Consider the following 20326-nt stretch of genomic DNA (forward strand, 5'->3'; position numbering starts at 1 on the left):
GGATGGTCACCTCACAAAGGGGACACAGACAAGGCAGAGGGGTTTAACACTTTCTTTGCCTCTATCTTCAACATGGATGACAGACAAAGGGAGTCTCCATGCCCTGAGCTGGAGGACTATGACTGCAAGAATGATCAGCTCCCAGTCAACCCTGAAATTGTGCAAGATCTCTTGCTCCAGCTGGATCCCTGCAAATCTATGGAGCCTGATGGGATTCATCCAAGAATTCTCAAAGAGCTGCTGATGTCATTGCAAAACCTCTCTCGGTGATTTTTGAGCTGTCTTGGGAATCTGGAGAGGTCTCAGCTGACTGGAAGCTGGCAAATATTGTCCTGATTTTCAAGAGGGGCAAAATGGAGGACCCCAGAAACTACAGGCCTGCCAGTCTCACTTCAGTGCCTGGTAAAGTTATGGAGAAGATTATTCTGGTAGGGATTGAAAACACCTGAAAGATAATACAGTCATTGGTCACAGCCAGCACGGCTTCACGAGAGGCAAGTCCTGCTGATCAAACCTGGAAACACACCTCGCCCATCAGGGGAAGCCAGTTGATGTAATCCTTTTGGATTTCAGCAAAGCTTTCAATACTGTCTCTCACAGGATCCTTCTGGACAAAATGTCCAGCACACAGGTGGATAAACACATCACACAATGGATGTGCTCACAGGTTGAGCACAGAGGGTAACAGTGGATGAGGTAACATGAGACTGGCAACCTGTCACTAGTGGGGTTCTGCAGGGCTCCATCTTAGGCCCAGTACTCTTCAACATCTTCATAAATGACTTGGACTTAGGAAAGGACACTAAGCAAGTTTACAGATGACACAAAACTCAGAGGAGCTGTTTACTCCCTTGAAGTCAGGGAGGCCCTGCAGAGAAACCTCACAAATTAGAAGACTGGGCAATCACCAACCATATGAAGTTCAAAAAGGGAAAGTGTCAGATTCTGCACCTGGGATGGGGCAACCCTGGCTTTTCATACAAATTGGTGAATGAGATGCTGGAAAGCAGTGCCAGGGAAGGGACCTGGGGGAGTTGAATATGAGTCAGCAGTGCCCTGGCAGCCAGAAGGGCCAACCACGTCTGGGGGGCATCAGGCAAAGTATCACCAGCCGGTTGACGGTGGTGATTGTGAGACCTCACCTTGAATATTGTGTGCAGAAAGATATTAAGCTATTAGGGAGCATCCAAAGGAGGGCAACAAAGATGGTGAAGGGCCTTGAGGGGAAGCTGTATGAGGAGCAGCTGAGGTCACCTGGTCTGTTCAACCTGGAGGAGGCCGAGGGGAGACGTCATTGCAGTTACAACTTCCTCGTGAGAGGAAGAGAAGAGGCAGACACTGATCACTTCTCTGTGGTGACCAATGACAGGACCTCAGGGAATGGCCTGAAGTTGTGTCAGGGGAGGTTTAGGTTAGACATTAGAAAAGGGTTCTTCACCTAGAGGGTGAATGGGCACCATAACAGGCTCCCCAGAGAAGTGGGGAAGCACCAAGCCTGACAAAGTTCAAGAAAAGTTTGGACAATACTCTCAGGCACACGGTGTGACTTGGCATAGATTCTGTGATTCTGTGATTCCTGTCTATTGATGCATTTCAGGACACCCCTGAGCTTTATGAATGACAAATTGTGGGCCAAAGTGCCCCTGAATGAAATCATCTCTCTCACAGAATCCATGGCGGAATTGCAACAGTGACTGGCACACGTGAGATATGCATGGACAACCTGCGGCACAGGGACAGGGCACTGCAAGAGCTGTTCCCTGCACAAACACCAGCTGGATCAGGACACACCTGCCCTCAGCCCTTATCTTTTGATAAGGAACTTCACCAGGAGGAAAGGTCCACAGGGGGAGGAAAGGTCCACAGGGCACACCACTGCACGCCCCATGTAATTACCTCCTCAATTTTAAATTGATTTCAGCCTTCACATTAACCTGTGTGAGTCGTGTGCGCAGAGAAAAAGCTGCAGCCTTGTTTTCTGGATATAGGAGGAGCCAGAGCACCACTGACACTCCACCACCTTCCCCTGCCCTGCCCAGCGACCAGTCACTGTTAAACCAGACGGGCAAGAGGCAGCTGCAGTGGGGCAACCCAAACGGCGTGAAGGATCATGGCAACCTATGTGCAGCTGAGCACCACAGCCAAGATGCCCCTCCTGGGGCTGGGCACCTGGCAGGTACCAGCTTCAGGGAAAAGCACCTGTATTTGCAGAGCTCCCTGGCACAAAACTTCACTCTCCCTGGTCCAGCTCCGGAGAGCTGTCCTGGTCCTTGGGACTCAGCTCGTCCTGGCTGTTGGGCTGAATCCGAATTGGAGTGGACTACAGAGGTTGGAGATTGGCTTCAAGCCCTGGAGCCCATGTTTATGACTGCAAGACATAAGTGTTCTTGTAAAGAAAAAAACATCCCACCAACCTGGGGGGCGGGGGGGGGGGAATTCCTTTCAGTAAGATGGTTTCCCTGGTGTTATTTTGCTAGGATAAGGGTATTTAACATGTAATGATTTGAGATTCTTAATATCTATGCTTTCTTTTCAGTCCCCAGCTGGGCAAGTCAAAGCTGCAGTGATGGCTGCCATCGATGCCGGGTACCGCCACTTTGATTGTGCCTATGCGTACCTGAATGAGAACGAAATTGGGGAAGGGATCCAGCAGAAAATCAAAGAAGGTGCTGTGAAACGAGAAGATCTCTTCGTTGTCAGTAAGGTAAGAATCTGATGCTCTTGCATCCTGGAGCAGCGGTAGGGGAATGCTTTGCCTATAGTATTTTATAGTAGAAAAGCTTAAGTATTGGGAACAAATTTCATGCTGTAGGATAAAGCAAATCATAACATCATTCAAGTCATTCCTGACACAAGCTTACTGCTTCACCCCATTCTGTGTGGAGAGTTAGGAAGGATACACTGAGACTGTACCCTGCTGTGGTCTGGCACTCTGTTGAGGAGACCCAGAAGTTCTGGGGCATGGATGAGGGGAGGCCAACTGCAGACTGACTAGTGCAAAAGAAGGGAAGCAGGGAAAGGTAAGAGTGGGCCAGGTAAGCACCAAGCAAGGTAGAAACCTGTGATGCAGAGCTCTGAGACCACTTGGTGTAAAGGACTCATACAGAGGCAGAACCAGTTTGCTAATGGCACCTTGCTGACTGCTAAAGTACAGCAGAGGAGATGGGCCTGGCACTGCCTGGTACTTCTTCCAGCAGCCGGGCTCACAATCCTGACAAAGGAGTGTCTCTGCTGTTTGACTAAGACATGGTTCTGGGCTCCTTGGAACAGTGTTATCTGCTCAGCATGTCTCAAGGAAGGTATGACTGGCGTGTTCTCTTTCTTATTAAGAAAATCAGGCTATGTAGGTGGATTCTGAAGTTACTTTTTACTGAGGCAAAGGTTGGTGCCAACCACTCTCACTTGCCTTATATTTTCTTGGCTTTGCCTGCTACATTCAATGCAGGAGTTCTGTGCATGCTCAGGAATGACAGACACATGTCCTGTAAACATCCCCTCTTGCCAAACCAGACTCTGTGTAAAAGGGGGTAGCACAAATTATGTATGAACTAATGGAACCAGACTTTGTTATGATCCTGCTCAAACACTGTGCTCCCACTGCACACACGTTGCCTTCAGTGTCACAGGCCAGTGCAATCTCAGAGCATGCCAGATCTGAAGAGCACTAACATAACTTCATTCCAGTTGACCTTCCAAAGGAGATGGAGCATTTCTATGCTGTTCAGGAGAGCACCCAAGAGCTTTAATCCAGGAGGTCACAGTGTGCCTTGTTTTTTGCCCCTAGCTGTGGTCCACATTTCACGAGAAGCCTCTGGTGAAGGGAGCCTGCCAGAAGACTCTTGCTGACCTGAAACTGGATTACCTGGATCTCTACCTCATCCACTGGCCTTTTGGGTTCAAGGTACAGTGACAGCAATGCCTTTGGCTTTTCCTCCTGGGAGAGCTCCTCAACACTGCCAGGAGCACTTGCAGCTCCAGAAAGAGCATGTGTCTGGTGTGTACCAGCACTGTGACAGTGCTGCCCATTCAGCTTTACTCTGGCCACGTGAGCTGTGCTCCTGATCTCTGCCCCTGAGAGTGAGGCTTGCACAGTGTCCTCTGCCCTTTTGATAATGGACAGGCAGACCTAGCACTAAGATCAACCCTCCCAGCTGCAAGCATAGGTTATGCCTTTTTCCCTTTTCCCCTTTCTTTTACAAATCCAAAGCATGCTCATCTGAAAACTACCCCTTGTGGGACAGAGGGCTGCGCTTTGCTGTGGGACAGAAATTCTTTCCTGTTCAGGTTACAAAATCACAGAGTGAAAGTAAATGCTTCAAGATTCCCGTTTCTCTCTTTAATCACCAAGTCCTTAATACAGTAGAGATTGAGCTGACCTTGCCTGTAGGAGACTCAGTGTTGTTTCACAGACCTTGAATTTCAAAAGATGAGGCTTTTAGATATCAAGTTTTCACGGACTACATGCACTTCAAAGATTTATGTCAGTTTATATATATATATACACACACACACGCACATACCATTAGCCTCTCCTTTCTTCTACACCCAGATCAAAATCTCTATTCTACCTAATGCTTTTGAGCTCAACTTCATTTTATTCTCTCAATATTGCTTTAGTTAGATTTATATGGAAAAAGCCATCAAGTGAAACTGCATAATATTGTGGCATCTAGAAAATTCCAATCATTCAAAATACTTTGGCCATACTGTCTAGATACAGGCTGTTCTAATTTTCCTTAATACAGCAACTTCAACAGTGAGCCTCCCCATGGGACATCTGTCAGCAAATGTACTCCAGCACAAACTGTGTATGTTCACAGGAACAAAGTCAATCGTCCATATATCTTTTTAAAAACAGAAGCCATTACTCCTAAATGTGCATAACAGAACAACACTTACAGTGAACTCATGTAAGACCCCAGAATATTGTTCTCTGAGTCCCTGTGTGCTTCCCTGCATGCATTTTGTGGATGATCACTTCCAAGGGTCCAGCAGAAACACCTGTCTTTACTGGCATAGGAGGTTACAAAACGCATGAACTAAGAATAAGAAGCAACATGAAGAATTAAGTTATAATGAGAATTACTTGGGTTTTTTTCATACACTATCAGCTTTAGCCCCTTACATCCCCACTTAGTTGTTTTACACAGCTAGTGTCCCAGCAGAGATTATTTCAAGCATTTTTTCTCACTGACAGGCAGGAGAGGAGCTGTTGCCAAAAGATGACAAAGGCATGGCTATACCTAGCAACACTGATATTCTACAGACATGGGAGGTAAGTTCAGCCCAGAGCAGAAGAGGCATGTCCTCTGTCCTCATCAGTCTTTTCCATGGTTTAATTATGTCACACAACCACTGTCATCTCATTCAAGCAAAATTAGGTGGAAGGCATGTAAAGGCAGTACAAAGGACCTTTTCATAATTGGCATGCTTCATCTTTACCTAGTTATTCCTATTCTCCAAGTCTTACTTGACCACCTGACCCACAGTGAGCTGCACAAGCTCTTCCAGTGGAGCTGCAGGTCAGACTGAAACTGTTCATTAGAAAAAGTTCATTGCTTGACCATAACAACTGTACAATTATTTTCACCACGTTTTTTGCATCCTTCTTGAATTGCTCAAATGTCACAGAAATAAAGGTGTTTTAGGTGGAGATCTTGCCTACAGTGTGGGGCACAGCCCACCAGTGCTTGCACAGTAGTGGATTACTGAGTGTCATCATTCTTTTCCTCATGCAACTTGGTCTGAATTTCCACACACTCGGGGAATGAGAATTTGGGCTTGGGTGAGACGGTACGTGCTTCTCCCTCAGAAAACTTTGCAACTCTAAACAGTTATTTAGTGCTGCTCGTGACAGGAAAAAAAAAAAAAACACATCATCATGATCTGCCTTGCATACTGGATGTTGACTTTGCTCCTCTTTGTATCAGGCCATGGAAGAGCTGGTGGACTGTGGTCTGGTAAAAGCCATTGGAGTCTCCAACTTTAACCACGAGCAGATTGAAAGAATCCTGAACAAGCCAGGACTGAAGCACAAGCCTGCAAATATCCAGGTAAGCTGCAAAGTGACTGCAGGTGACTAGTTTTCAGGCATTATAAATACCTGATGCCAATTGAATGAAGGGATGGGAAGAGGGAAAACAAAGTAGACAGCATGTACTTTAAATCCCTCTCTGTGGACACTTGGGAGTACACAAGGCACTTGGATATTTCCTTTTTGGTATCACCTTGCTGAATCACTGTTTACAAATGTTGGAGTATTTCCTTAAAAACAGTTTCTCTGGAAAAATAAAGAACCCAGAGATGAGCTTTGTGAAACGCCCATAGCAAAGTCTACATGAGCACTTTGTATAAAAATAGGTATTTTCAATACTAAGGATAATACTATTATCGTGCAGGCCACGAGCAAATCAGGGGAAAAGGCAGCCTCTAGCTGGATTAGGAGATAATCCATGGAGCACAATATTTCAACAGTTCTGCCAAGTAACAGCCTCTGTGCTTTTGTGTTGGCAGATTGAATGTCATCCATACCTCACCCAGGAGAAGCTGATCAAGTACTGTCAATCCAAAGGGATTGCTGTGACCGCATACTGTCCCCTTGGCCGTCCTGACAGACCATGGTAAGACTGCTCTGCAATTTGCAAGGAAGTTGGCATGGATTATGTTTGTAACATTGAAGCTACACCTGCAGCATTAAGTATTCACCCAGATACAGATCTCTGTTGCTATGCTGGATCTTTCTGTGGAGGTTTCTTGCCATTGATTGGTTTTCTCTGCGCAGGGCTAAGCCAGGGGATCCTTCCCTTCTGGATGACCCCAAGATCAAAGAGATTGCAGCCAAACACAACAAAACCCCAGCACAGGTGAGTAAGTGCCACACAGTGGGTACTCCTTCCTATAACACAGCCATTTAGGAAAACAGAGCTCAGGAAAGGGTAGAACCTCTATCCATATTACCCAATCCATGAATTCTGGCGCTCCTTTGATTTTTCCCTAACAATACAGATTTTTTATTATATGATCTGCAACACATGCTATCACTATCTCTTTGGCCCTACAAAAGATTCTTGACCCAGCTTCAGATGTCACCTTCCCCTCTCAAGTACTCTTGCAGAGAATGAAAGCATTGCATAGACTGCTAAAAGCCTGGCTGGGAAGAAAAGGAATTGTTCCAAAACTGGATGGGAAAGGAGGCCTTCCGTGTGAGGCTCCACCACTTCCCTTTTTGCTCTCCAGGCAGTGCTATCTGGGCTGCAGGGATAGGAATGGTTTGAAATGCAGCTCTGCCAAAGTACACAGAGCTTAGAGAAAACAGCTGTTGGAACAGGCTCTGCTTCCTCCAGAGCAGGAACCATCCTCTTTCTGACTCGCTTGTCTGTTCTTGCAGGTTCTCCTTCGCTTCCAGATCCAGAGAAATGTCATTGTGATTCCCAAGTCTGTCACACCACAGCGCATCATGGAGAACTTCCAGGTGAGAGATTAGGAGTGAGCTGGGTGCTGCCCTTCAGGGACAGCACAGCTTCTCCCTGCAGAGCAAACACAGATCCTTTCTCATCCTTGCCATGTCCTCCTTGGGCACCAGGACTGCACTTTTTCCTTCTTTATGCTCAACTAAACTTTACTGACTGTCAAGCCAGGCCTATTTTTGGAGAGGTTAATGATCAGCCCTTACATGATAATTCCTGTTCTGTGGCTTATGGATGAATCAGCAGGCACTGCTTGCTTGGAATCCCCACACAATAACATGCCAGAAACATCATATATAGAATAAACAATGTTCATAAAATAGTTCCTGTGTCCCTAAAACAAGGTGTCCTTCTATCTGTTAATTCAGTGGTACATGAGTGAAAATCGACCCTCCAGCATGGAGCTGTTCTCTAATCCTGTCCTTCTCCTCATTGTTTTGTTTGTCCAAAGAGGTAATTTCCATCTGTTTCTCTTTTTAGGTGTTTGACTTTGAATTGACTAAAGAGGAGATGGCAACTATTCTGAGCTTTAACAGAAACTGGAGGATCTGTGAAATGGATATGTAAGTGACACTGACTGTTTTCTTCCAACTCCTAAACTTTGAATATTCTTTACAAGGAATTTTGTGTCACAGATACTAGGTAGAATGAAATTCAGTTTATTTAAAAATCACACCAACTCAAATTCCAACTGGTTTTCCCAAGAACACTTTTTCAGGAGAGGGTTTAATATTTTCATTTTAAAAACAAAACAAACAAACAAAAAGAAAACAAACTACATTCTCATTTTGAATTCAGTTTTCAGGAAACTCTCTGTAACTTGAATTATAAAAAAATGGATTCTGGATATTCATTTCATCTTTGTCTGTATTAGAGAAACAAAGACATATATCTCCACATATTCTTCCTGTAATTACATGATGCAGATCTTCCCTTGGCGGCTCCTTCGTGTACCCAAGGCATCTCTATATAACATTTAATTTATGCATTTAAATAACATTCCCTCTTTGATTTCTTTCAGGTCCAAAAATCTCAAGGAATACCCTTTCCATGCCGAATACTGAAGATGGCCTTCACTAGACCTCTGGTGTCTCACGTGCCTCTGCTCTAACTTTGAGCTACTTATCTGGTTTTCTTATTGCATCTGCCCCAGTACTGCCAGTGAAGACACAGAATGTTTATCTCATGAAATTTGGGTTTTTTTGGAAGAAGAAAAGGGTATTTTCTACAGCAAAAAATGTGGGATGTAATAATCTTCTGCCTATTAGAAGACTATTTCTACTGAAGAGCCAAAGCAGAGGTGGAAGAGCTTGTACCACCATTCAGTAATTGCCTTCAGTCTTGCATCAGCAGAAACCAGATGTTGACAAACCACAAAAAAAACTCCCATGGATTCACAATTTCATCAGAGGTGTCCCATATTTTAAATAAGTTTAACTGTAAAAAGCAAAAACGTTAATTGGCTGAAAATCTTCTGTCCAGTGAAGGAAGAAACCAAAACCCTCCCAACCCAGAGATACACAGAGAGGTGGGCTGCAGTCACCTGCACCGTGGGGACACGGATTTTCCCTGGGACAGCCACTCAGCACTCTCCCCTGCCATTCCTCAGCAATCCACAGGCTGGCCACAGGCCCTGAGCCACAGGCACAGCCCCATTTCAGCTGCCACACAACCCAGGTGTCTGTTGGCAGGGGAGGCTCAGCCCTTTGGTGCTGAGCCAAACCACTGACACCTTAGGATCTTCTCCCCAAAATTTCCACTTTCAATTCAAAAAGATACTATCCAAGACCATGTGTTTCCCAGCTTCCCAAAGGAAACAGCTCATAAAGCCCTCAGCAACCTCCTGCAAAAAAAATACACCAAGTTAATGAATCCATTAGGGGTACAATATTTAATATGGCATGGGAACTAAAGAGGTAGGGAATTTCTACCACCTTTCACAACCACCCTCTTTGCCTTGGAAAGCTCCTGATCAAACACTTGCTCTAACTTTGGAGCCATCATTGTGGGCACAATCACACAAATTCATCCATATCCTCCTTGGCCAAGGGCACCACTTACTGCCTCATCCTACCCACATTGAAGGGCTACCCTGCTCCCACTTGAAGGGTCTCTTCTCATCCCAGGGCACATACAACCAACTGAAAGGAAGGAGACATCAGGGTTTAGCCACATCAACTTGCTGTATCAGGCGTAGGTGCAAAGGATGCACAGGCAAGGGCTGCCTGCTTAGGGTATGTGCTCATCGTTTCCTTTCTGGAGTTAAATCATTTTAATTACACAGTTTTGTCAGCTCATCAGGTTAATAGACAAATAGGCAAATACAAGAATTATCAAATATTAAAGTCTTCAAAAAAACCTACTGAGAAGACACAGAGGGTGATGGGATCTCAGAGGATGCTCCTGACTTGGTCTGAACTCAGTGCAAAAAAGAGGCCAAGGTCTTAGAATCAGATTAAACCACTATCCTCCTGCCTTATTCCTGCCTTAACAAGCATCTGGAAGTTGAGTCAATGCACACCATTTAGCAACATAAACATCCTGTTCCAATACATACTCCTTTCCCAAAGTCCCTACTATCATCTGACAACCCCAGCCACACCTTCAGGACAGAAAATCAACTGGCAGCTCCCATGTATTGGCATGATTCGGGCAAGGTCTCACAGCAACAGGCAAAACTAAGCAAAATGCCAAAAATCCTCTCTTAAATGAGCAAGGCATCTCTCAGGATGTGTCTTGGGAAAACCAAGCACCAACCTTCAAAGGAGAACATGAGTTCACAGAAGCAGCAGCATCAGAAATCTCAGAAGAAAGTGAAAGGAAGGATAAATTGCACTTCTCAGCCCTGCTCTCCACCAAATCTCTCTCTGTCATCACACACTCTACCCAGCTCCTTGCCGCAGGAATGTAAGGCTTTTGAACCTGTCTCCAGAAAGATGCGCTCAGAAGAATTAGAACAAACACTCCAGGGTTTCTGCTCTCCCTCAGAGGAGATCCCATCCCACTGGCCAAACAGTCAGGCTTTGCAAGCTTTCACAGGCTCGCAGAGCACAGCTCTCCGAGGGCAACAGTTCACCTTGGTGCTGCTCCAGTACAAAATCTGATGGATTCTGCCAGTTCCTACATCAAGTCTTGTGAGCCACTCACCATTGATGGTTTCTGAATGCGACACTACTAACACTAATAAATTACCAGCACAGCACCACAGACTCGAGTGCCTTGGGAATACGAAGAAGAGCAGGAGCAAACTGGCACTTCAGCTGCTCTCTGGGCTCTCTTGAGAAAACACATCACTCACAAGGCAAAATGTGTCATTTTGCATGCTTCAATGACTTCTCTGAACAATGAACCACACCAAGAAACTGAGTGGACTCAGGGCAGATCTATGGAGAAGGAATCCCAAATAAGGATGAAAGATAAGCCCAAGTTGTATAACTCTTACGTGACTGAACTGAAACACCACATCCTGCTGAGGAATTTGATAGCCCTGACAGAAAATCAGAGGAAGATTAAAGAGAAAAACTAATTATCTTGTCTGTCTTGGGTTAAATGAAGCAAAAAGACCTGGGGCAGCTGTGGAAGAGGCACTCAGAGAAAAGCGCACCATACTTTGAATTTATGCTTGTACATTAATCAATTCTCCAAGTACAAGCAAATAGCAAAGGCTTCCAAGCAGCCCTAACATAACATTACAGAGCACTTGAAGGATCCTGCTGATAAATATTTCTTTTTTCATTGCACTGTGAGCACCTCATTAAAACAGGGTATTTTGCCTCTCCACAATTTCAAAGTCGATTTCTAACGTGAAATTAAAGTTCACTTACCATTTATTTCTACATTTGTATATTTTATTCTGAGATATGGTTTGCACCTCCCTAAAGACACAGGCACAATGTGATCCTTGTGACATTTGCTGAGAATCACTGCTCTTCTGCAGCTTTGAAAACGTACTAAGAAATACTTTCCCCCAACGTTTAAAATGAAGCGATTTGTACTGATTATTGCCTAAATTACTCACAAACTCACTTACCACAAACTGAAATTGTACTTGTCCCATCTGGAGAGGGAAACAGGGTGCTCCCCGCTCTCACAAGCCATACTGAGGTATCTTTAGCCATCTCCTTTCAATAGCACGCAGCATGGCAGGTTCTTGGCACCAGCCCAGGCCACCAGTGCCGCGCTGCTCCAGCCAAAGGCTCAGCCCTTCCCCGGGCCATGGCTCAGCCCCAGCCACACACCCGGCAGCGAGGGAGGAGCTCCGTGAGCGGGGAGCGTGGGACTTCTGTGTCACGTCCTACCTCAGGCCTCCTGCTTATCGACACATTTTTGGACACCCCTGGGCTGTACCGATGACAAACCGTGGGCCAAAGCGTCCCTGAACGAAACCACCTCTCTCTCGGAACCCACGGGGAGAACTGCCACGGGGTGTCGCAACGCCCCGGCACACCGGCACAAGCGAGACACGCACGGACGACCTGTGGCGCAGGGACAGGGCGCCGCAGGAGCTGATCCCTGCAGCACAAACACCAGACAGATCGGGACACACCTGCCCTCAGCCCTTATCTTTGATAAGGAATTTCACCCTTTTCCAGCAGGAAAAGCCGCAGCCCCCCGGACGCCCCCCCGGGAGAAACGCCCACCTCGCTATCCCACCATGGCCGCCGGGCGGATCCCATTGGCTGCAGGCTCCGCTGATGATTGGGCGGAGCTGCCAGCGGGGCGGGGCCGGAGCGCTGATTGGCTGCCAGGGAGCGGGGGGGCGGAGCGCTGCCGGCCCGGCCATGGCGGCGTACGCGCGGCTCGGGGCTGCCAAGGTGCCGCTGCTGGGGCTCGGCACATGGAAGGTAACCGCGGGCAGCGGCACCCCGGCGGTGCTTCGGCAGCTACCGAAGGAAAAGTACGTGAAAATCCCAAACTGAGACATGTCCTACCCTTTTTCCCGTCAGTCCCCCCCAGGTAAGGTGGAAGCTGCGGTGATGGCTGCCATCGATGCGGGGTATCGCCACTTTGACTGCGCCTACGTGTACCAGAATGAGAAGGAAGTTGGGCGTGGGATCCACCAGAAAATCAAGGAAGGTGTCGTGAAACGAGAGGACCTCTTCATCGTCAGTAAGGTACGGAACAAATGGTCATGGATTATGGACAAACTGGCTTTACCTGTGATATGTTTACAGTAGGAACCTAAAGCTGTTTAATGCTGTAGCACTGGAGAAGCTCATAATGTAAACGAGATTATTCCTGATACTGCTGTCTTGTTCGACTTCATGACCACAGTGATAGAGTTTGATCCTTTCCTGTCCACTGACAGTAATTGTTAATGTTGTAGCCATTGGATAGGAAGAGTGAGTTCCTTAAGAAGAATCACTCTTACCCTAACTGGTGGCAGCTGTCTTCCCCCACTTTCTTCTAATAACACTGAAGGGAGGCAAGAGTCTGATTCCTCCCTCAGAATATACAGCAACTTTGAGCACCACAGACCTGTTGTGTTCTGGTACCCTGCTGAGAAGACAGAATGCTGGGGGATGGATGAGGGGAGGCCAGCTGCAGGCCAACCTGCAGGAAAAGGCAGAGTGGGCAGCACAAATTATATCTGAACTAATGGAACCAGAGGACTTCGTTATGATCCTGCTCAAACACTGTGCTGCCACTGCACACACTGCCTTCAGTGTCCCGGGCCAGTCCCATCTCAGAGCACACCGCATCTGAAGAGCACTATGATGGCCTCATTCCATATTGCCTTCCAAAGAACATGGAACATTTCTGTGCTGTTCAGGAGAGCACCTGAGAGGTTTAACCCAGGAGGTCACAGTGTGCCTTGTTTTTTGTCCCTAGCTGTGGTGCACGTTTCATGAGAAGCCTCTGGTGAAGGGAGCCTGCCAGAAGACTCTTGCTGACCTGAAACTGGATTACCTGGATCTCTACCTCATCCACTGGCCTTTTGGGTTCAAGGTACAGTGACAGCAATGCCTTTGGCTTTGTTTCTTGTGACTCTGCCTTTACAGCCTAACAATTGCTGTGACTGAGAAAGACAATGATGTGTCTGTCATCTGTGTCAGCACTGCTCTGGTGCTCAGCTTTACTCTGGCCATGTGAGTCAGGCTCTTGGTCTCTGCCCCTGAAACTGCTGTTTCCATACCCTTTCATCCTGGGAATGATGGTCTGAGAACTAGGGGCAGGTTTCCCAGCTGCAAGCATAAGACAGCCTGCTTTCCCTTTCTCTTGCAAATCCAGTGTGTGTTCATGTAAGATTTGCCCTTGTAGGATGGAGGGCTGCACTTTGCTGCCTATCTGAAATTTCCCTCTGTGTGATACAGAATCAAGAGAACAAAAAGAAATACTTCTGGTTTCAATTTCTCTCTTTAATCACCAAATCTTTAATGTGGTACAGATTGAGCTGTCCTTGTTTATTCCACTGAGACAGGAATTTAAACTGTGAAACTTTAGTGGGAGAAGTTAGGCCCCCAAGATTGATGAAGGAGTTCATGTCTGTTTGAGTATTTCTAGTTTTAGCCTTTCTATCTTGCTGCAGTCTGATCTGTCTCTGTTCTACCTGTTGCCTTTGAGATGCTCATGTTTTTCTCGTGCTCTATTTTAGCTTTATATTAACAAAGCCGTGAAAATGAAGCTGTCTCATGGTCACAGCAACAAACAGCTGCTAAACACAGTTCAGTCTTGGTGTCTTTTCATGACTTGTACACAAAGGCTCCTCTGATTTTCCTAGTGTTGGCAGCTTTACACTGAGCTTTGTCCTGGAAGAACTGTCTTTTCAGCAAATTTGGCACTGTGTAGACCAAACTCCTCCCAGTACCCAATTATGTATCTTGATGTCCTTCTGGAAAAAAAAACAAAACAAAAAGAACAAAAAGTTCTTTCTAAGTGGGAACTAGAGAACAATACCTGAAGTGAACATGTGTGAGACTGAAGTCTATAGTTCTGAGTGGGTTTTTTCCCTTGTAGGTGTTTGGGTGAACCCTGACTTCCAGGGGTCCAGCAGAAAACCCTGTCCTTATGGGAACGGTCTCTAGCAAAAATGCCACAAATTCCTTCCACTTCTCAGAAGGGAATGACTGAATATAGACAAGAATTAGTGCTCTTGCCTGCACTAGAAGTTTAAACTGTTTTGGTTGTGAATTCTCATGTATTAAGTGAACTTCTCGACAGATTTTCAAGCATTTTCTTTGTCACTGACAGGTAGAAGAGGGGCTGTTTCCCACAGGCATGGCTATCCCCAGCAACACTGATATTCTGCAGACATGGGAGGTAAGTTCATCCGAGTGGAAAAGTCACATCATCTGTCCTCAGCAGTGGTGTTGGCTTCAGCACTTGCAGAAGGGCTCGTGCATGTATGCAGAATTAGCTAGAAAGAATTCACAAAAATACATGGGTAGCTTTTAAAACTCTGCTTCCCATAAGGAGAAACAAGAGAAAAAAACATCAGGAAGAATGTACTCAGGTCATGTCTTGTACACTGCATGCTGACTTGGCTCCACTTTATGTCAGGCCATGGAAGAACTGGTGGATGCTGGTCTGGTAAAAGCCATTGGAATATCCAACTTTAACCGTGAGCAGACTGAAAGAATCTTGAACAAACCAGGACTGAAGTACAAGCCTGCAAATAACCAGGTGAGCTGCAAAGTGACTGCAGGTGAATACTTTTCAGGGATTATAAAGATCTAATTACAGTCAAATGAGGAGATGGAAAAATGAAAAGAAAGACACAGCATGTACTTTAAATCCCACTCTATGGGTATTTCTTGGTACACACAGAACTTAAACATTTCCTTTTTGTCTCACCTTGCTGAACCACTTTTTACAAATTCCAGATTATTTTCCTAGGAAGCATTCTCTCTGGAGGGATGAAGAATCCAGATATGAGCTATCATTCTGACTATAATCACTGACTTTTATAAAGCCTCTTAGAATAAAATCCAAAAAGTACATAAGTACTCAATGTAAAAGTTGGTGCTCTATAGAATTACAGACTTGTTTTGTCACACAGACCACACACAGAGTAGGATGAAGACAGCCTGTAATTAGGAAATTAGGATTTAGAAAAACCTCTGGAGCATGGGAAAACTACAGTAGTTCCACAACTCTGTCCCTGCTTCTGTGTTGGCAGATTGAGTGTCATCCATACCTTTCCCAGGAGAAGCTGATCAACTATTGCCAATCCAAAGGGATCACTGTGACAGCATACTGTCCCCTTGGCCGTCCTGATGGGTAATTTCCAAGTGGGTTAGCATGATTTAAGTCTGAAACATTCACACCAATTGAGTAATGGTGCAGGTGTATATATATATATGTGTATATATATATGGTTTTTGTTGGTTTTTTTTTTTAATTGATGAGGCTAGATAGAATCTTTCTAGAGTGATTTTTTGTTGTTTCTTCCCTTCCCCCCCACCTTGTCTAGTTCTAAGCCAGAGGCACCTTCCCTTCTGGATGATCCCAAGATCAAAGAGATTGCAGCCAAGCACAACAAAACCCCAGCACAGGTGAGTAGGTGCCACACAGTGGGTACTCGTTCCTGTAACACAGCCATTTAGGAAACTTATGTCTGAAGTGAAGGAACAGCCTCTAACAGTGTTACCTGTGAACTGTGGTGCTGTTTGGTGGCATTAACAAGCCATGCAGATAGTCCAGTCTGTGGCCTACAATATATGCTACTATTACCTATTTGACTCTCAGACAGGAAAAGATTCTTGACCCATCTTCAGATGTCACCTTCCCCTCTCAAGTACTCTTGCAGAGAATGAAAGCCTTGCATAGACTGTTAAAAGCCTGGCTGGGAAGAAAAGGAATTGTTCCAAAACTGGATGGGAAAGGAGGCCTTCCATGTGAGGCTCCACCGCTTCCCTTTTTGCTCTCCAGGCAGTGCTATCTGGGCTGCAGGGATAGGAATGGTTTGAAATGCAGCTCTGCCAAAGTGCACAGAGCTTAGAGAAAACAGCTGTTGGAACAGGCTCTGCTTCCTCCAGAGCAGGAACCATCCTCTTTCTGACTCGCTTGTCTGTTCTTGCAGGTTCTCCTTCGCTTCCAGATCCAGAGAAATGTCATTGTGATTCCCAAGTCTGTCACACCAGAGCGCATTGTGGAGAACTTCCAGGTGAGGGATTAGGAGTGAGCTGGGTGCTGCCCTTCAGGGACAGCACAGCTTCTCCCTGCAGAGCAAACAGATCCTTTCTCATCCTTACCATGTCCTCCTTGGTCAGCAGGACTGGGCTCACCCTTTCTGTCTGGAAGACAGGGCTACATTGAAAACTAAACTGAAGAGGAGACAGAGCTCTTAGAAACACTATGCTGATAACATTATCTGTTACTTTACATGATGTCTTCTGTTCTGTGGACTTGTGGATGACACAGTGGGCAGGCTTGTAGCCTCAATCTAGTAACATTCCTCAAAATATGGAGTAAGCAACACATTAAGGGAAGAGTCCTTCTGTCAGTAAACCACATAGCTCCTCTGACTGTTATGTAAGGGTTTTTTTTTTCTGATATTGGACATCAGGATTTCAGATGTAACATAGCTGGATTTATTGAATATGGAAGTGTTGTAGCTGTTTCTTTGGTATGGGACAGAAAGATGCACCTTTCACAAATGGAGGATGGAGGCATTCTGCAACACTTAAGTGCTCACCAAACACCTTGGAATAGCTGGCACATGTAACTGCAACCATCAGTCTTTTTTGTTTGGTTCTTCCCTCTGACAGTAGAATATCGAAAATCCAAAGATACTTCTTTTCCTTTCCCTTTTTCATGAAGCCATCACTTGTAACCAGCACTCTTTCTGATCTGAACTTGTTCTTTGATCTTGTGAATCTTGCTTCTGATTTGATTTGTTGGAAGAGGTGGTTTCTAGCTGTTTCTCTTTTTAGGTGTTTGACTTCGAATTGACTAAAGAGGAGATGGCAACCCTGCTCAGCTTAAACAGAAACTGGAGGATCTGTGAAATGATCACGTAAGTGGCTGTTTGTCTCCTTCAAACTCTTGCATTTTCAATGATCTTCATTTTGATCTCATAGGAACCGGTGTAGCTGTTTAAATTGGGTATATTTTGAAATCTGAAATCATTTGGGGGATGAAGGGTCTGTTATTTAACATCTTAGCGGAGTTATATTTTTTTACTTTATTGACTAAAGGATAAGTCATGCTGCGTATTCACTGTAAATCTGTTCTCCAGGAAACTTTGTGTGCCAGGAATTCCAGAGTGAGGGTTCTGGTTGATAACTTTGGCTGTGTCCATATGGGATAAATGAACATTGGGCAGTTTTAAACTTAAGATAATTTTTTCTACGAGGTATTATAAGCTGATGTCAGATCTTACATAGGTGGTTGAGGGAGGGAATGATCATCTGTTGTGCAGTACAAAGCACAACTGCTTGCAGATATGCACCTTGGAAGCCAAGAGCAAGACAAGAAGTGTTGGCTGGAAGGCTTCAGAAAGTGCTGTTTTCTCTGTAAAACAGTGTGAATTTTAACATTTTATCTAGAAAGTAATTTGGTCCCACCACTGTTCAGTGCCTGAATAATAGAAAAAGATGAACTTGTTGGTCCTGTATGCTTTTTCTATACTAATTAGTCTCTTAAATACATTCTGCTGCTACTCAATTCAGAGCCTCCCTTGAAGGTTCTATATTTCAGCCTTAAGTAATCCTTCCTCTTTGATTTCCTCCAGGTGCAAAAATCTCAAGGAGTACCCTTTCAATGCAGAATACTGAAGGTGGTTTTATCCTGCCCTCCTGGAGGCCTCTGGAGTGTAATGAGCTTCTACCATTCCCTGAAGTTGCCCACTAGCTGCACACTGTCTCTCTCCTGCCAGCAAAGGCACAGTATATGTATTCAGTGACTTTGGGTTTTTCTTCCTTGGTGGAACAAAATAGTAAAACTGTTCTGAAGAACAAAATGTGGGTTACAATAATTCTCTGCTCATTAGATGAGTGTCTCTGCATGGCTGAAATAGTAAAGCAGAAAACAGAATAACCTAGCAACTGATTTTGTCTTCTGTCTTGCATCAACACCACTTAAGGCTGCAGGGTTAAAGATATGTGAACACAGAAGAAAGATCCATCCTGAAAGAATGAACTACATAATCACTGCCTGAAGATAAAAGACAACAAATAATTTTACTTCTAGAGCACAGTTCAAAGCTTTCTGTGAAAGAAGAATAAATGGGAGAAGTCCAGACCTACAGATGCATACCAACTCATACTGGGCTTTAATTCAGTTGTAATTTTTTACAGGCTGAAACTGGACAGAGATTAGTGTTCAATTTCATTCTTAACCAAAATAAAAATGTTTAGATTACTGCTGGTTTGGAAGTTCTACTCTAATGTGAAAATTAACAAACCAAGCAACTTGCATTAACAATGTCATTGGAAATAATTACAGAATCAACCAGGTTGCAAAAGACCTCTGAGATCATTGTGTCCAACCTTTGACCCAACACCACCTTGTCTACTAGACCATGGCACTTAAGTGCCACATCCAGTCTCTGAATCCTCCAAGGACAGTAACTCTACCACCTCCCTGGGCAGCCCATTTCAATGTTTGATCACTCTCTCTGTAAAGAACTTCTTCCTAGTGTCTAACCTAAACCTCCTCTGGCACAGCTTAAGACTGCACCCTCTTGTCCACTGCTGGTTGCCTGGGAGAGGAGACTGACCCCCACCTGGCTACAACCTCCTGTCAGGGAGTTGTAGAGAGTGATGAGGTCTCCCCTGAGCCTCCTTTCTCCAGGCTGAACAACCCCAGCTCCCTCAGCCTCTCCTCATAGGACTTGTGCTCCAGACTCTTCACCAGCTTCATTGCCTTTTGGACACGCTCCAGCACCTCAATATCTTTCTTCAATTGATGAGCCCAGAATTAGCACAGCGCTCAAGGTGCGGCCTAACCAGGGCTGAGTACAAGGGCAGAATCACTTCCCTGGTCCTGCTGGCCATGCTATTCCTGACACAGGCCAGGATGCCATTGACCTTCTTGGCCACCTGGGCACACTGCTGGCTCTTGTTCAGCTTCCTGTCAATCAGAACCCCCAGTCCCTTTCTGCCTGGCTGCTCTCCAGGCAGTCTGGAGACACTTGGCCTTGTTGAACCCCATACCATTGGATTCAGCCCCATCTATCCAGCCTGTCTAGGTCTCTGCAGAGCCCTCCTGCTTTCTAGCAGATTGCCACTCCACTTGGTGTCATCTGCAAATCTGCTAATGGTGGACTTAATCCCCTCATCCAGATCATCAGTAAAGATGTTAAACAGGACTGGGCCCAACACTGATCCCTGGGGACACCACTCGTGACCAGCCGCCAACTGGATGCAGCCCCATTCCCCACCACTCTGTGGGCCCAGCCATCAGCCAGTTCTTAACCCAGCAATAATCTCTATTCAATTTTAAATGATGTCACAAGAGCATGAAGATCTTGTCCTGATCAAAAGTTTAATAACTTGGTTTAATAGCTGGGATTGACAGAGCAGTGCTGACAAGAACAGTTGAGTAAGACAATTTACTTACAAACAAGCCTTAGTGGACTGTGGAGCAACAAGCAATAGGAGACCAACACCTGAAACTGCTGGAAAACTGTACAGTGGTATCACTGTGGACTGACTTGGTTGGTATCCTGTGCTGATATCTGGCTGTTAAAAACCCAGAGTAGCAGAGACTGGGAAGAGAGGGGAGACTGTTTAACAGGTGTCATGATGCATAAAAGCAGGGGGCCCATGGTGGAACTGGAATGTGACAGTGGAGTAAGTGTTACCTTCTCTCCACAGGCTGTTCTTTGCTGACTGACTGGCACAGTAACTGGGACAGGTCTCTGTTAACTGTAACTATGTGAATGAATAAAGGTTTCCTCTGACAAAGCCTATCCC

At 45.4% G+C, this 20326-nt stretch overlaps 2 protein-coding genes across 2 annotated transcripts; both read left to right on the plus strand.

Moving 5' to 3' along the window:
- The first annotated feature begins 2001 nt into the window (after positions 1-2001).
- LOC108501741 (aldo-keto reductase family 1 member B10-like) lies at positions 2002-8849 on the plus strand. The gene is made up of 10 exons (XM_017823941.1): positions 2002-2176; positions 2537-2704; positions 3785-3901; positions 5198-5275; positions 5931-6053; positions 6514-6620; positions 6782-6863; positions 7388-7471; positions 7947-8029; positions 8488-8849. Exons 1-10 carry the CDS (start codon positions 2111-2113, stop codon positions 8528-8530), a joined length of 951 nt encoding a protein of 316 aa, XP_017679430.1. The 5' UTR covers positions 2002-2110; the 3' UTR covers positions 8531-8849.
- Positions 8850-12220: 3371 nt separating this feature from the next.
- On the plus strand, positions 12221-18770 carry LOC108501739 (aldose reductase-like). Its single transcript, XM_017823939.1, has 10 exons — positions 12221-12310; positions 12413-12580; positions 13299-13415; positions 14658-14726; positions 14967-15089; positions 15586-15686; positions 15880-15961; positions 16489-16572; positions 17342-17424; positions 18142-18770. Exons 1-10 carry the CDS (start codon positions 12248-12250, stop codon positions 18182-18184), a joined length of 933 nt encoding a protein of 310 aa, XP_017679428.1. The 5' UTR covers positions 12221-12247; the 3' UTR covers positions 18185-18770.
- Positions 18771-20326: the final 1556 nt, after the last annotated feature.

This window comes from Lepidothrix coronata, unplaced genomic scaffold (genome assembly GCF_001604755.1).
Source record: "Lepidothrix coronata isolate B3197 unplaced genomic scaffold, Lepidothrix_coronata-1.0 Scaffold107, whole genome shotgun sequence".
Classification (NCBI taxonomy): domain Eukaryota; kingdom Metazoa; phylum Chordata; class Aves; order Passeriformes; family Pipridae; genus Lepidothrix; species Lepidothrix coronata.